Source organism: Phyllostomus discolor, chromosome 2, assembly GCF_004126475.2.
Source record: "Phyllostomus discolor isolate MPI-MPIP mPhyDis1 chromosome 2, mPhyDis1.pri.v3, whole genome shotgun sequence".
NCBI lineage: Eukaryota > Metazoa > Chordata > Mammalia > Chiroptera > Phyllostomidae > Phyllostomus > Phyllostomus discolor.
This window is the reverse complement of record NC_040904.2, coordinates 203141875-203154695: the sequence shown is the minus strand read 5'-3', so window position 1 is coordinate 203154695 and position 12821 is coordinate 203141875. Positions and strand designations below refer to the sequence as shown.

The following is a 12821-nucleotide window of genomic DNA, read 5'->3' as shown; positions in this document are numbered from 1 at the left end:
TCCTCTACCTTAAGCTACTTTTAGTGATAAGTGAATTATACTTATCCCTGGAACTAACCTTTTTAAGCCATCTTCTTTATAAATGAGACACTGTTTCCAGAAGCTCAAAACAAATGTGCACTTCAGTTATTTATTTGTCTTAAATATATAACAGCAGAGGTACATGCTTATAATTCACATTATTTGCTATTTAGGCTATCACACATGACAAAGTGAGCTAACTAAGAGTCTTTAAGGCTTTTTTTTTTAAAGAAAGGAATAGCTTTGAGCTTATTTTCATTTTTAAAGTTGTATAAACTTAACACCTTTTGTAAAACAACTAACTCCAACTGAAATAACAAATATTAATACCATTCTGGCTGATGCACTGCAAAACAGATATAAGAGAAAAAAGTTCATATTTTAATAATTCTTCTCTAAAAAGAGTTTAAGAACACTAGGACTCAACATTCTGCAAAGGTAAAAGCTGGCGAAGGTAAATATATGACCAACATCCATAAAATCACGATTGAAAAAAACTAAAGTTATAGACAACTCTTGAAGACTCTAAAAAGTAAATATTAGGTCAAATAAAAACTTGCTCATGGCAATAAAGTTGAAATGATTGGTAATTTAAAAATAAATTAAAATGTATATAGATACACATGCACACAAACATGTATTATCCTTATATTTATCTAATTATTGTATCTATCTAATTTATCTTGGTGTATTTGTGAGGCACATTCTTAACATTTTAAGTTTGGTGTCATGCCAATCATCAATTCTAGGCTTCATAAAACAATGCAACACCAGAGATTACTGGGCTACCCTATAGGTATGCTTAACCTAATACTGCAATATTCTGTTCTCCTATTAAACAGCTGGTGATAGAACTATTCAAGCTTTATGTTCTATAACATACCTTTTACTCTTAAAACCATTAATGTAATTTACACATATACATATATGTGCATAGACACATTTCTGATTATGAAAGTAACATATTTCATTAGAGAAAATTCTTAAAAGCATAAAGAAGAAAGTAAAAATTATCTGTAGCCCCACAACCTAGAAAAATTCATCTAGCGTTATAGTGTAGATGTGTGTGGACTCAGGTGAAATATTAATGTATGTATGGGGTATATATTTTTTAATGTTCTATATGTTTTTAAACTGTTTTTAGAGAGAGAGAGGAAGTGGGAGAGGACAGGGGGACAGGGAGGGAGAGGGAGATATCAGTTTGTTGCTCCACTTATTTATGCACTCATTGGCTGCTTCTCCAATGTGCCCTGACCAGAGACCAGACCTACAACCTTAGCTTATCAGGAGGATGTTCCAACTCACTAAGCAACCTGGCCAGGGCCGGTTGTATTTTTTATTCATTTTATTTTTTAAAAGATTTTATTCATTTAGAGAGAGGGGAAGGGAAGGAGAAAGAGAGGGACAGAAATATCAATGTGTGGTTGCTTCTCATGCACCCTCTACCGGGGACCTGGCCCGCAACCCAGGCAGGTGCCCTGACTGGGAATCGAACTGGTGACCCATTGGTTCGCAGCCCGAGCTCAATCCACTGAGCTACACCAGGCAGGGCATGTTATTTTTTAATAAAACTGGGACCACAGTATGCATGGAGCTATGTGTGTGTATATAGCTTTTTATCCAGCTCTTTTCACTTAACATTACTGTGAACATTTCTCCTGCTCAACTCTTCATTTTTCAATCTATGTCAACTCATTACTAGAGGACACCCAGTAATATTTTTGTAAATTTGCATCAAAGCCGCTGAGCACTTAAAGCATATTTAGCCATCTGTAAACACACACTGTCTCTAGTTCATGTACTTACAGAAAATGGCATTGCTGTAGCATGTGCCTCCACACGGCTGATCTTAGTTGCAGGCAGTGCACATGTTTCATCAACTAAAAGTTAAACAGTTAATCAGATAAGATTCCATAATCACTTATCAAACAGACACATTAAAATGTAATTTATAAATATACAGAAAGAGCCAGAGTGATAAAAATCACAATAACTAGAAATATGTAGCCTCTAACTCAAACTAATTCACAAAGTTGATTTTTCTACAGTTTGATAACCAGCTAGAACTTCAGAGAACATTTACCAAAGATGAAACAAAATGAGAATTTACAAAATCAGAAATCAATCAAGCTGGGGGAACTGTTATTCCATAGTCTAAAACTAATCTTTTCTAAGGAAAAAGAATTTGCTGAATATATTCACATTATTGTATTTCAATATGCCCTGATTTAAATATTTTACGCAAGGCAGCAGAGAAAGTATACTGCATAATGATTTTAATTGAAATGCTTAATATGTTTACAGATGATTCAATCTAAGGTGAAATGTAACTCCCATCTAAAACTGTTTAATGAATTTGTATACAAATAAGGGTTCAAAATACAGTATGTGAAACACATTTCATTTCCTGTTTAAAACAAATAAATTCGATGAATTTATATACAAAAATGGTTCAAAATACAGTATGTGAAACACATTTCAAACCTTCAGATTTGGTACTGAATGTTGTTAGTGAAGTTTCATCTTTAACAACTGCCCCATTTGTACGGGATGATTCAGTTTTAATGGTCTGCTGGGTTACCATAGTTTGTGCGCTGCAAACAGTACTGGATACAGAAGTTTCAGGAATTATTGTTCTTAAATCCAGGCAACTACTTAGAACACCTGTATTTGCTGAAGTGTGAGGACCTGAAATTAAAGGGAAAAGATCAATTATTAATATAATACCTGCAGATAATTATTGTATGTTATAGTTCTTGTCATACAATTCTTGGTATTTTTCAATTTTAAAATCATAAACATGAGCACCACAAATGTCAGTTATATGAATTAACCATTAGTTTCCAAAATATTTAGATAAACAAAGTGGATGACATTCACAGTGGATATCCAACTTCTCAGCCTTCTCTTCCATTCCAAACACTGAATAGTTGTTCTGAGAATAACTCTACTAAATTATATATCAAGTGGCCTTGCCTCCCAGTTTAAGGGGAAAAAAATAGAGGTCATCAGGCATAAATGCGATCAATTTGGTGCATTCTCCTGCCCTAAATTCAAAAGGTGTGTATGACTGTGCCCCTCCTCTCCACCCTCTCTTACCACTTCAGAGGATGAACTGACCTGGCTCCTAAGGAACTTTAATCTGTCCTCCTGTGCTCTTGGTCCCATTCCTCCCCCCCAGTATTCTGGGACCCTCTCATCAATCATTCCTCTCTCTTCAGAATTTACAATTATTTTTCTTCAGTAGTTTTTGGCCCTCAGTCCATAATACTATCGAGCCTAGCAAGCAAACTCTCACCTTCCTTGAGCCCCAGGTCTTCTCCAGCTACTCTCTCTCCTCGTTAACTCCCTTCAGAGCCGTCTCTGTTTCCTTTGGAGACTGGACATCTCCAAACGGGGTTTCTAAAACACTACAGGCTTTAATAAAACGGCTCTGGCAAACTTCAGTGATTTCTAAGGCATACTTTTCCATTTTCATTTACTTCCCCTTTTTGCAATGTACACTACGCTGGCCACATACTCCTTTTGGAAGCTGTTTCTTCCTATGACTCATGTCCATTTACTCCACAAGACTAAAGATTTACTATCTACCAGACTTTGTGCTTGTTTCTACAATGGTGAAACACCGCAGGCATGGACTGTATCTCATAAGCGTACAGTCATGTATGTGGTAGAGAGAGGCATGGATACACTAGTCACAAACTATGATGCCCACTAGAGACGGAAAAAAACGATACCAATCTCTTTGGTCCTTTTCCTGACCTGCTAGGAACCCCATATCAATCTCTTTAGCTAGCTTCTCTTCTTCAAATGATTCTTTAAATGCAGGTATTCCTAAACCTTTTTTCTTCCTTTATATACTTTCTCTGGGCTTTAACTACCATTCATGATCAAACCTCTCTCAAATACCCATCATGGGCACTGTGCCAGTTTCTGGGTGTCTAACAATGAACGCATCAGATAGAGTGCCCTGCTCTGAGAAGCTTACATTTTAGATTCCCTTAACTTCTAAACTTGCATTTCCAGACAAGAACTGCTTCCCAGACTCCAGACAGAAGTATTCAGCTGCCCATCAGAAATCTTTACTAAGTATGTCCCTCAAGTGCTTCAAAAACAGTAAGTTCAAAGTTGAACCTATCTCTTCCCCAAATTTATTCTTGCTCCTGTATTTCTGATCTTGATGAATAGTATCATCATCCATTGAATGCCCAACCCCAAAAACTGGGAGTCACATTCAGCTCATTTCTATTGCTCGTATAAAACCAGTTTCCGAGTTTAATAGATACTACATTCTAAAAGTCTCCGAAATGACACCTTCTCTCCTCTCCATCCCACTCCCTGCTTTAGTCTCTATGCTTCTCTTTTTAGAGTCCTACAAGAGCCCCTGATCAAGTCTCCCCAACATCTCCTATCATAGTTCTTCCTGATGGTGAGACTAGAATGCCACTTCTGAAGAAACCTAATCATGTCCCTTTCCACTCTTGAAAAATACCAGCTACTCCAACCTGCAGAGAAAAAGCCCAGTCTCTTCCTGTTAACCTGAGATTGGGTAGCCATTCATTCATGCATCTGAGTGTCTATGACGTGCCAGGTAGTATGACCTGGCATCTCATAGTACAACGTGTGGTCATACTACAACTGTATGACTAATCTGGCTTTCCCATTTGCCTAGTATTCATTTTATCAAAACTGCCTTACAATATAGAATATAGAGTGCATTAAGATTTTGAAATCTCAAAGTTCATATTTGTTTTTTAAGATATAAAATTTTTAATAAGATAGACATAGAAAGTCACTACAAGAAAGAAATTTAATTTGCAGTCTAGGACCAAGCTTCTATAACTTTGACCAAATGATTCCCTTACATAAGAAAATCAGTAAAACAGCCCTGGCTGGTGTAGCTCAGTGGATTCAGCACAGGCTGTGAACCACAGTGTCGCAGGTTCGATTCCCAGTCAGGGTACATGCCTGGGTTGCAGGCCATGACCCCCAGCAACCGCACATTGATGCTTCTCTCTCTCTCTCTCCCCCTCCATTTCCTCTCTAAAAATAAAAATAAATAAAATCTTAAAAAAAGAAAATCAGTAAAACAAAAGCATTCTCCTCTTCCACAAGTAATGAAATGCCAAAAATTATTTTCCTTGAGTATTTCTGTATACTATCAACTTACAAAGGAAAATGCAAATAAAAAGGATATTCCTCTTGCTAAGTTTGAATCATTGAAGAGTAATTAAATTTGTACCAGCTGTCATGATTTTTTCAAATTAAAAATAAAGTCATATGTTTCTATGTCAGAGGTATATCAGAATGAGATTTATGAAATAATTTTAGATAGTAAAATCAGAGGCAACACTTAATATATTTCAATGGCTTCAGAATATTCAAATGAACTTATTTTAAATATAAGGTCACAAAATTACAAGTTTTCCCATGACTACCACTGGCTAATCAACAATTCTCATAAATAACTGCATTTCTGAGGATAATCCAGTTACCTGCTAAACAAATATTCACTAAGTGACTACTATTTACCAGGCACGAATCTGGATGCTGAAAAAATTGAAGTTGAACAAGACAGACAAAATCCCTGCCCAAAATAAGTAATATCAAACAGTAATAGATGCTAAGAAAAACAGAGTACTGGAACAGTGACATTGAACACAACGGCCAAATGCAAATGTCAGATGAGGGCTTGCTTCTTCACTGAAGTTCCAGAGCTCACAACTACTGACTACTGATCGGGCAAGTGCTTGCCTGGTACCTTGACATCATACATCACTCTAACTAGGGTCAGTAATGTAGGTATATTATTATTTTGAAAACGGATAAAACCATGTAACTTTTACTTTTTCAAAGACTTTAAATTCCCTATCATTAGTATAGAAAGCGTTATTTAGCTTTACTTAAAACAACACTATCTTTATACCTTCATTTTTCCTTAGTATATCCACCACACAACTATTATGATTAGAAGCATTAGTTGCCAAAGATGAATGTAAAATGGCATTAGAGTCAGTTGATGCTTTGAGATCTGGTTTGTTTTCCACTGAAGTTCCTTTTGTAGCTGTATGTTCAGTTTTTGTACTGTTCATTGTATTATTGATCTATAAAATAATAAAAGTTTATTGTAGCAAGCAACATTCAATTACATAGGAATATATGTTAAAAAGCAAGTAAAATAATTTACAACTCAATTATTTTGAAAATAAATTAACCAAAATATAAAACAGTTTAAATTACGTTCTTAATTTGTACAGAATTATTTTTTAAATTTTATAATAGTTTAAGAAAACAACTTCTTCTCATGTCATCTCCAGTCTCAAAAGGCTAGCTCTAAAGGGGAAAGGGAGGCTGTATTTGGAGGGGAAAAATGTACATTTTTTAAGTTGTAGTTAGTATTCAAGCAAATATGTATGCACCAAAGGAGATAACATCATAGCTACTGAGTTTAACATTTTGGTCAAATTTTCTCAGCAAGATCAGACATGTATACTACTGACCTGATGGCCCCTATAAGTAAAATCTCAGTTATATCGAACATTGAAGCAAATAAATCATTCCATACAACTAAGTTTTCCATGTAGACAACAAGATTTAATTCACAGGCATAATATGCTTCGCAATTAAAATTTTAGATAGGGATCATTTTAATTACATTTTCTTTGTCTTCTTAAACATACTACAAAGAACATATTGATTTTTTTTTTTTGCTATTTCAAGTCATCAGTGTGAATATCAGTTATTATACTGCAATATCTATAGGTCTAATGAAACATAAAAATAATCTGACTTCACTCAGATACCCCAATATTGCTGCTCCTATAATTTCTCATGGCCCTAAGGAGGCTTGTCCATACCATGCCCTGTGGTTCTCTTCTGAGAGTGACTGTGCTGCTGCTAACAAAGGATGATGACAGCCACGGCCATTAGGGAGACCCATACTGTGTGACAGGATTGTAATGCCTATTTGTAAAGTCTGTATTTCAATTAACCTTCACAGGAATTCTGTAAGTTGGATAATATGACCCCTGTTATACAGGAAAAAATGAGACTCAGAGGGCTTAAATAATCTACCCACAGTCAGGTACCAGTAACAGCAGAGCTAGAATTTGGACCTAGGTTTATTTCACTCCAAAGTCTCTGTGTTGTAGTGTCTCTAAAGTGCTCTTTGTTCAAAAATCAGATATCCACTCTAACTGGAATTATGTAAAATAAGAATAAATAAGCCCTAAAATTTTTGGTTAAACATAGTAGATTAAACACATGTGTTTCAGGAGGTTCTTCCACAAACCCAACTCAAGTAATAATAAAGGAATTTTTAAAATATATATATAAAGGTATGTACTTATAAGGAACAAGAGAATAGGAGAGGCGACAACAGTAGGTAAGAAGATATAAAACACAAAAAACTGCCAGCTAAAAGCCTAGAGGTGGAAAGTCACTAAGAGGCAAACGACCTGTACCAAATAGCCCAGAAAGCCTGGGGAACTGGAGGCACCAGGTTCTGTGGAGGCCGGGGTGTAGGGTGCGAGTACACACACCAGAGGACGGTCCTAGGGAAGACTATAGAAAGTCACTGCAGCCCCAGCTCTGCCCTTCCAGCACAGAGAGCAGACAAGTTCTTCTCCCTTACTCTAACTGTAGATGGGAAGTCAGTGGAAAGGCTGAAATGTGAGGCTCTGGACTGTGATATAGTGTTTCTCAGGCGATGATGGAGGAGAGGCACCCAAGCTAAAAATGAGGGTTCAGTGAAAGCGTGCGTGCTGAACAACGAAACACCAAATACATTTCTGTTGTTATTAAGCCACACAGCCTATGGGATTTTGTTCTAGCCGCCTAAACGGACGAAGACATCTTCCAAGCTCCTTTTGATGCCTCACTTTAAAAATGAAAGGACAGCCAAATACCACATTTGATGACAGCCTCTCACATGAAAGTCTAAGATAAAATAATTAAAAAAAAAGAGCTTGAAAAAAACAAATATTGCTGAGAATAGAATATAGCTCCAATTTTTTAAAGCATAATTCTCAAAGAGATAAAAGAAGACACTATATTTATAAAGAATAAGATGCTATAGAAGACGTAAAGAATAAAATCAAGCCTTTAGAAATTAAGTATGTGTGCCCTGGCTGGTGTGGCTCAGTGGATTCGGCCCCAGCCTGCAAACCAAAAGGTTGCTGGTTTAATTGTCAGGGCACATGCCTGGGTGGTGGGCCAGGTCTCTAATTGGGGGAATGTGGGAGGCAGCTGAAAGATGTATCTCTTGCACACTGATGTTTCTCTCCCTCCCTTTCTCCCTCTCTTCACCTCTCTCTAAAAGTATATAAATATTTTTTAAAAAAGAAATTTAAGTATGTGGTTGAATAGAGTTAAAAAATTGAATAGATTTACAAATGAAGAAACTTTTATATATATACATGCACATATATGTATACACACACATATATAACATATAAATATATAACATGTGTGCATAATGCCCCCTTAGCCATGGTTTTGCTTTTCATGGTTTCGGTAACCATGGGCCAAAAACATTAAATGGAAAATTCCATAAATAAAGACCTGATAAATAATTCCTAATTGCTACACTGCACACTGTTCCAAGTAGCACGATGAAATCTCTCGCTGCCCCACTCCATCCTGCCTGGACGAGAGCCAGCCCTTTGTCCAGCGTATCCGTGCTGTACACACTACCTACCCATTAATCACTCAGTAGCGTCTCGGTTATCAGATGGACTGCTGTGGTATCACAGTGCCTGTGTTCAAATAACCCTCCTTTTACTTAACAATGGCTCCAAGGTGCAAAAGTTGTAATGTTGGCAATTTGGATATGCCAAAGAAGGTGAAAGTTCTCAACAAAGAAATTTTTAAAAATCATATGCTGAGGTCGCTGAGATCTATGGTAAGAAAAAAATCTATCTGTGAAATTGTGAAGGAAAAAAAAAATCTGTGCTAGTTTTGCTGCTGCACCTAAAACTGAAAACGTTACAGCCACAGTATGTGGTAAGTGTTTAATTAAGATGGGAAAGACATTAAATTTGTAACAGAAAGACACAAACAGAAAAGTGTTCCAAGTGATAGCAACATGCTGTCAGAAAGCACTTAGCCTATATGAAGATTTCAGCAAGGGATCTCCCGAAACAAGTAGCCACATTCATGTAACTTTTATTGCAGGATATGGTTACAATTGTTCTAGTTTATTATTAACTATTGTTGTTAATCTCTTATTGTGCCTACTGTATAAATTAAACTGTATCATAGGTATGTATGTATAGAAAAAATATAGAATATATACTGTTTAGTATTATCCACAGTTTCAGGCATCCATTGGGGGTCTTGAAACTCATCCCCCCCAGATAAGGAGGGACTGCTCTGTGTGTGTGTGTGTGTGTGTGTGTGTGTGTAGTCTATTAATATGAGCTCCTCAAAAATAACTATGTGCTTTACTTGTTATATACCCTCCTTAACATAATAAGCCTTTTCTGCGTATTGCAGGTGCTCACATGTTCAGAACGTGTGAGCCGACAGCTACATCATTTCCCTTGAAAAGAGCCTGCTGTGAATGTAGACCAGTTTCCCAGATAAAAACAGTGTAGCCCTGACCAGTGTGGCTCAGTGGGTTGGGTGCTGTCCTGCAAAGCGAATGATCACCAGTTCGATTCCTGGTCAGGGCTCATGCCTGGGTTGCAGATTCAGTCCCTGGACAGGGTGCCTATGAGAGGCAACCAATCAATGTTTCTCACATCGATGTTTCTCTCCCTCTCTTTCTCCTCCCTTCCCCTCTCTCTAAAAATAAATGAATAAAATCTAAAAGAAACAAACAAACCAGTGTCAATCCTAATAAGCTTCATTAGTCCCCACAAATGCTTATTGTGAAGACTTCACAATCAAGAAATAACCTCATAAACACAGGTGTTCAACTTAACAACACATATTCTTTGGTAAACAAAATACATAGTGAAGAAATATATTTCATGTGTACTTGGAAAGTATACCTTCAGAAATTTAAAATGTGCATGATATTTAGAAATGTCAAAATACAGATTTCAAGATACTGTAAGTATAAATAATGGATTAGACTCTCATGCTATGTTAATGAGGCTACTTCAATCTCCTGGCCAGGGGTTTTAACTCGGCTATTTTAACTCGGGCTACTATCACAATAATCTATGGAGCTTTCTTTAAGAACAGAACTAGCTGGGCATCATCCTAAAGATTCTGCTACTACTACTAGATCTGGGGAAAAGCTTGGGAATCTGTGTATTTGTTTTTTAATCTCAGAGGTGATTCTAATTAATGTACAGCCAGGGTTGAGAACTTTTGTCCTAAGATAATATGCTAACGATATTAATAAAAAATGGGACCATAGCCATAAACATTCATTTACCACCCTAAATATTTTTTAACTTACACTGTTAGGAGCGATGCTATTACTGTCTTGTCTGTGAGGGTCCATCCTGACTCCTGTAAGAAGGAGAGAGTTTAGACTGATTTGCTGATATAAGGAAATATATTATATACAATAAAAAAATTTTTAAGTTACATATTAACAGTTAAAAAGTAGCATCTTTATCAAGGTTTTTTGTTTTCTTAACAGTTTGCTTAATAATTGACTGAAATCCTTTCTAGAAGAACATGAAAAATGAAATTTGCTTTTATTTTCCAAGTGCCTGTTTGTTAAAAGTATTTTTGAAAAAAAAAAGCAAAATATTTATGGAAAGCTAATTGAAACCATCTTTGAGGTAGTTTGTTAAATTAAGAAAGTCCACCCAAATCCACTGCAGAAGAAACAATCTACCGTACATATATGAGTTCTACTACATCACAACTGTGACACAGTCAAGTGTTAGAGTTGAAACATGACACACCTGCTTTACCAGGCCAGAAACATCATACGTTTCTTAAACCAGGCCTATTCACAGGCTTTTCTGCAATATCTTTTTTTAAAAAACACATAAGCAACATGTTTTAAGCATGAAAATTATGTTACCTTGCGTATTTGGTGCTGCTGAGGAATCTGATGGTGCCGCTTGGTACGGCAAGTCAGTGTTCAACTGCAAAAGATAGCCCTCCACTGTAGGCACTTCATCCCATTTGACATGAAAAGAGTTGGTAGTGGCTTTGATCAGCTGTACTTGTGATGGCGCTTGTGGCTTCTCTAAAGAACAATATTGATATTATAAGCTTCAAATGTGTCAACAGTTTTGTCTATAAAGTTTGTGTGGACCTGTAGCTCAGAAAATGTCAGCAATGAATATTTCATCTGATTACTGAGAGAGAGAAAATTTACTCATATGTACATAGCCATGGTAGGTCAAATGAAAATAATTTGGGGTTCTGATTCTATTTATTTATTTAATTCCTTATACAAATAAATCTATAAATAATCTAGTTCCAAGCTATTTGAGCCATCAGATTCAGAAACAGTGTGTAATTCTAGAAGGTGGGGGGGGGGGGGGGATGATGACCAAATATTATATAGTTATAGGTACATATAATTTTACATTCTCTAAGATTTTAATTTTATGAGCCACATTTTAGCCAATACTATATGTATTAGAAACACTGTTAATGCCAGGTGATTTGGATATGACATTTTGGAAAAACATAACTTCTTTGAAGCTAATACCCTCTTATCAAAATTTGTACTACCCAAAACAGGTAATTACTTTGATATAAAATATTACCAACATTTCCAAAGCAGATCACAATCACAGATTCTTAGAACTAGGAAAAAGGATCTGAAGTTGTTTCTATTACGTCCTTTTCCCTTTAGTTTACCTACCAAACCACAGAACTCACAATTCCAGAGGGAGTGCATCACATCTTTGCATAGATAGGAAAATAGATAGGAAAATTTAATGAACTGAAATCTATAAACAATAATTTAATCCTTATAGAGCTCATCTAATATCTTTTTAAAATATATTTTATTGATTATGCTGTTGCAGTTGTCTCATTTTCCCTTTATTCCCCTCTGCCCTGCACACCCCCCTCCCACCAAAATACCTCCCTTTAGTTCATGTCCATGGGTCATACATATAAATTCCTTGCCTTCTATATTTCCTATACTACTCTTAACCTCCCCCTCTGTATTTTCTACCTACCATTTATGCTATTTATTCTCTGTATCTTTCCCCCCTCTCTCCCCCTCCCACTCCCCTGCTGATAACCTTCCACGTGATCTCCATTTCTGCGATTCTGTTCCTGTTCTAGTTGTTTGCTTAGTTTGTTTTTGTTTTTATTTTAGGTGTGGTTGTTAATAACTGTGAGTTTGTTATCATTTTACTGTTCATATTTTTTATCTTCTTTTTCTTAGATAAATCCCTTTAACATTTCTTATAATGGCTTGGTGATGATAAACTCCTTTAAATTGACCTTATCTGGGAAGCACTTTATCTGCCCTTCCATTCTAAATGAAAGCTTTGCTGGATAGAGTAATCTTGGATGTAGGTCCTTGCCTTTCATGACTTCAAATACTTCTTTCCAGCCCCTTCTTGCCTGCCAAGTTTCTTTTGAGAAATCAGCTGACAGTCTTATGGGCACTCCTTTGTAGGTAACTGTCTCCTTTTCTCTTGCTTCTTTTAGGATTCTCTCCTTATCTTTCATCTTGGCTAATGTAATTATGATGTGCCTTGGTGTATACTTCCTTGGATCCAACTTCTTGGGACTCTCTGAGCTTCCTAGACTTCCTGAAAGTCTATTTCCTTTGCCAGGTTGGGGAAGTTCTCCTTCATTATTTTTCAAATAACTTTCAATTTCTTGCTCTTCCTCTTCTCCTTCTGGTACCCCTATGATTT

General features: G+C 36.3%; 1 protein-coding gene across 2 annotated transcripts in view; it reads right to left on the bottom strand.

Annotated features, from left to right (window-relative positions):
- Positions 1–12821, bottom strand: part of HCFC2 (host cell factor C2) — a 43017-nt gene that overhangs the window by 11365 nt on the left and 18831 nt on the right. For both annotated transcript variants that reach the window (XM_028531991.2, XM_036019513.1), the window contains exons 8-12: positions 11012–11179; positions 10433–10485; positions 5948–6125; positions 2506–2709; positions 1828–1901 (exon numbers count right to left, since the gene is read on the bottom strand). In XM_028531991.2, the coding sequence (XP_028387792.1) occupies positions 1828–1901; positions 2506–2709; positions 5948–6125; positions 10433–10485; positions 11012–11179 (677 nt within the window). The remainder of the gene's footprint in view (positions 1–1827; positions 1902–2505; positions 2710–5947; positions 6126–10432; positions 10486–11011; positions 11180–12821) is intronic.